The following is a 1,514-nucleotide window of genomic DNA, read 5'->3' as shown; positions in this document are numbered from 1 at the left end:
AGAGAGAGAGAGAGAGAGAGAGAGAGTAAATCCAGCAGTGACATTAATGCCATTTTAATAAAAGCCCACACCTGTCTGCGGCTCTCTGTGTGTGTGGAGCTTTTTCCACTAAGACTCACACACTATGACTCCAAATCCTTTTGGAAACATTGCTATTCGCTGCATGGAAACCACTTCTACTGTATGGTGAAAAATGCTGACACAGACAGTCCCCTAGTGTAACAGAGGGGTGGCATGTTTGTGAAGAATAATTATCTGTATAATGAAGACAGCTCCACAGGGTGGGCGCTATCATGAAGATCTGTTCAATCTAATATTATTCAGTATATCAGCCCTGGTATGAACAAGGTTATCATTCAGAGTTGTTGGTTATGGAGCTAACAAGACTAATTAAAAGGGAAACTTTTCATTTTCTCAGGGAAAATAAATGCCCGATTATGTGCATGGTAAGTTCATTCTCTTCAAACAGGGTTTTCTTTTGTTGTGGAATTGATGTCTTGTAATTTTTAAAGGCCTTTAAGGTATAATATGTAACTTTTCATTGTGCGAAATTGGTTATGAAACAAACTTTAGGGGAAAAAATAGACTTTTGTCAAACTGGCACAGGCTGGGTGTGAAAGTTTAGTTTAGTTTATTAGTTTATAATGCCGTGGATAGTACAGTAAAAGAAGCAGCTTTAGCCTCTACGGCTAATTTCAAGCTGTAGTCCCTGGCCATCTGACAATAGGTCTCCTAAAATGCAATGGTCAACAAATTAATATAAATTACCTTACATATGTAAGGACTGGAGGCCTAAGGAAAAAGGTATACAAAGAAGTGGCACACAAACGAGCAAGCATAGATGATGGCAAAGGTATTAAAGCAGTACATGCAGTAAAGACAAGACTAAGGAGACAAAAGAAAGGAGAATAGTTACGGAGGCCACATTGAAAGCACATACAAGACATAACGGAGGCAGGCAGCAGAGATGGAACGGCAGCAGCAATGACTATGTCACATCAAACACACATCACATCTGACAGATTAATGTGTGCAGTTATAGTTATTGGACAGCCATGTTTTAAGGTATGCTGTAAAGGTGGAATATGTATGTCCATCTTTGATAGAAGTGGGCAGTGAATTCCAGTTTGGTAATGCTGTAACAGAAAATGATAATTGATCAAACAGGCTTTTCCTGAATTGAATTAGAAGGTCACCTCATGACTTGGTGCTTCTGGTGATCTGACTGCTGTTATTAGTATGTTAAGTAACTTCTTGCTGAAGCGTACTTAAAGCATGTTGTGTACCTCATGTTTGCAGTAGAGCAGCAGCAGGTTTCCGAAGTTGACGGGGGGGAAGGAGGGCTGCTGCAGCAGGAAAGCCAGCTTCTCAAAACCTTCTGATGGCTTCGTGTCCATGTTCACCAGGGCCTGGTTGTGGAGTGTCACTGGGTCCAGCTCCTGCCAACACATGCAACCACACGCACACACGCACACACGCACACACGCACACACGCACACACACACACACACACA

At 41.7% G+C, this 1,514-nt stretch overlaps 1 protein-coding gene across 2 annotated transcripts in view; it reads right to left on the bottom strand.

Annotated features, from left to right (window-relative positions):
• The window catches only part of ift70 (intraflagellar transport 70), a 19,051-nt gene that overhangs the window by 12,424 nt on the left and 5,113 nt on the right, over nt 1-1,514 (bottom strand). For both annotated transcript variants that reach the window (XM_032537508.1, XM_032537509.1), the window contains exon 9: nt 1,287-1,439. In XM_032537508.1, coding sequence (XP_032393399.1) covers nt 1,287-1,439 — 153 coding nt within the window. The remainder of the gene's footprint in view (nt 1-1,286; nt 1,440-1,514) is intronic.

Source organism: Etheostoma spectabile, chromosome 15 (genome assembly GCF_008692095.1).
Source record: "Etheostoma spectabile isolate EspeVRDwgs_2016 chromosome 15, UIUC_Espe_1.0, whole genome shotgun sequence".
In the NCBI taxonomy this organism is placed as follows: Eukaryota; Metazoa; Chordata; class Actinopteri; order Perciformes; family Percidae; genus Etheostoma; species Etheostoma spectabile.
Note: the sequence above shows the minus strand (reverse complement) of the source record. Positions and strands in the feature narration are given on the sequence as shown.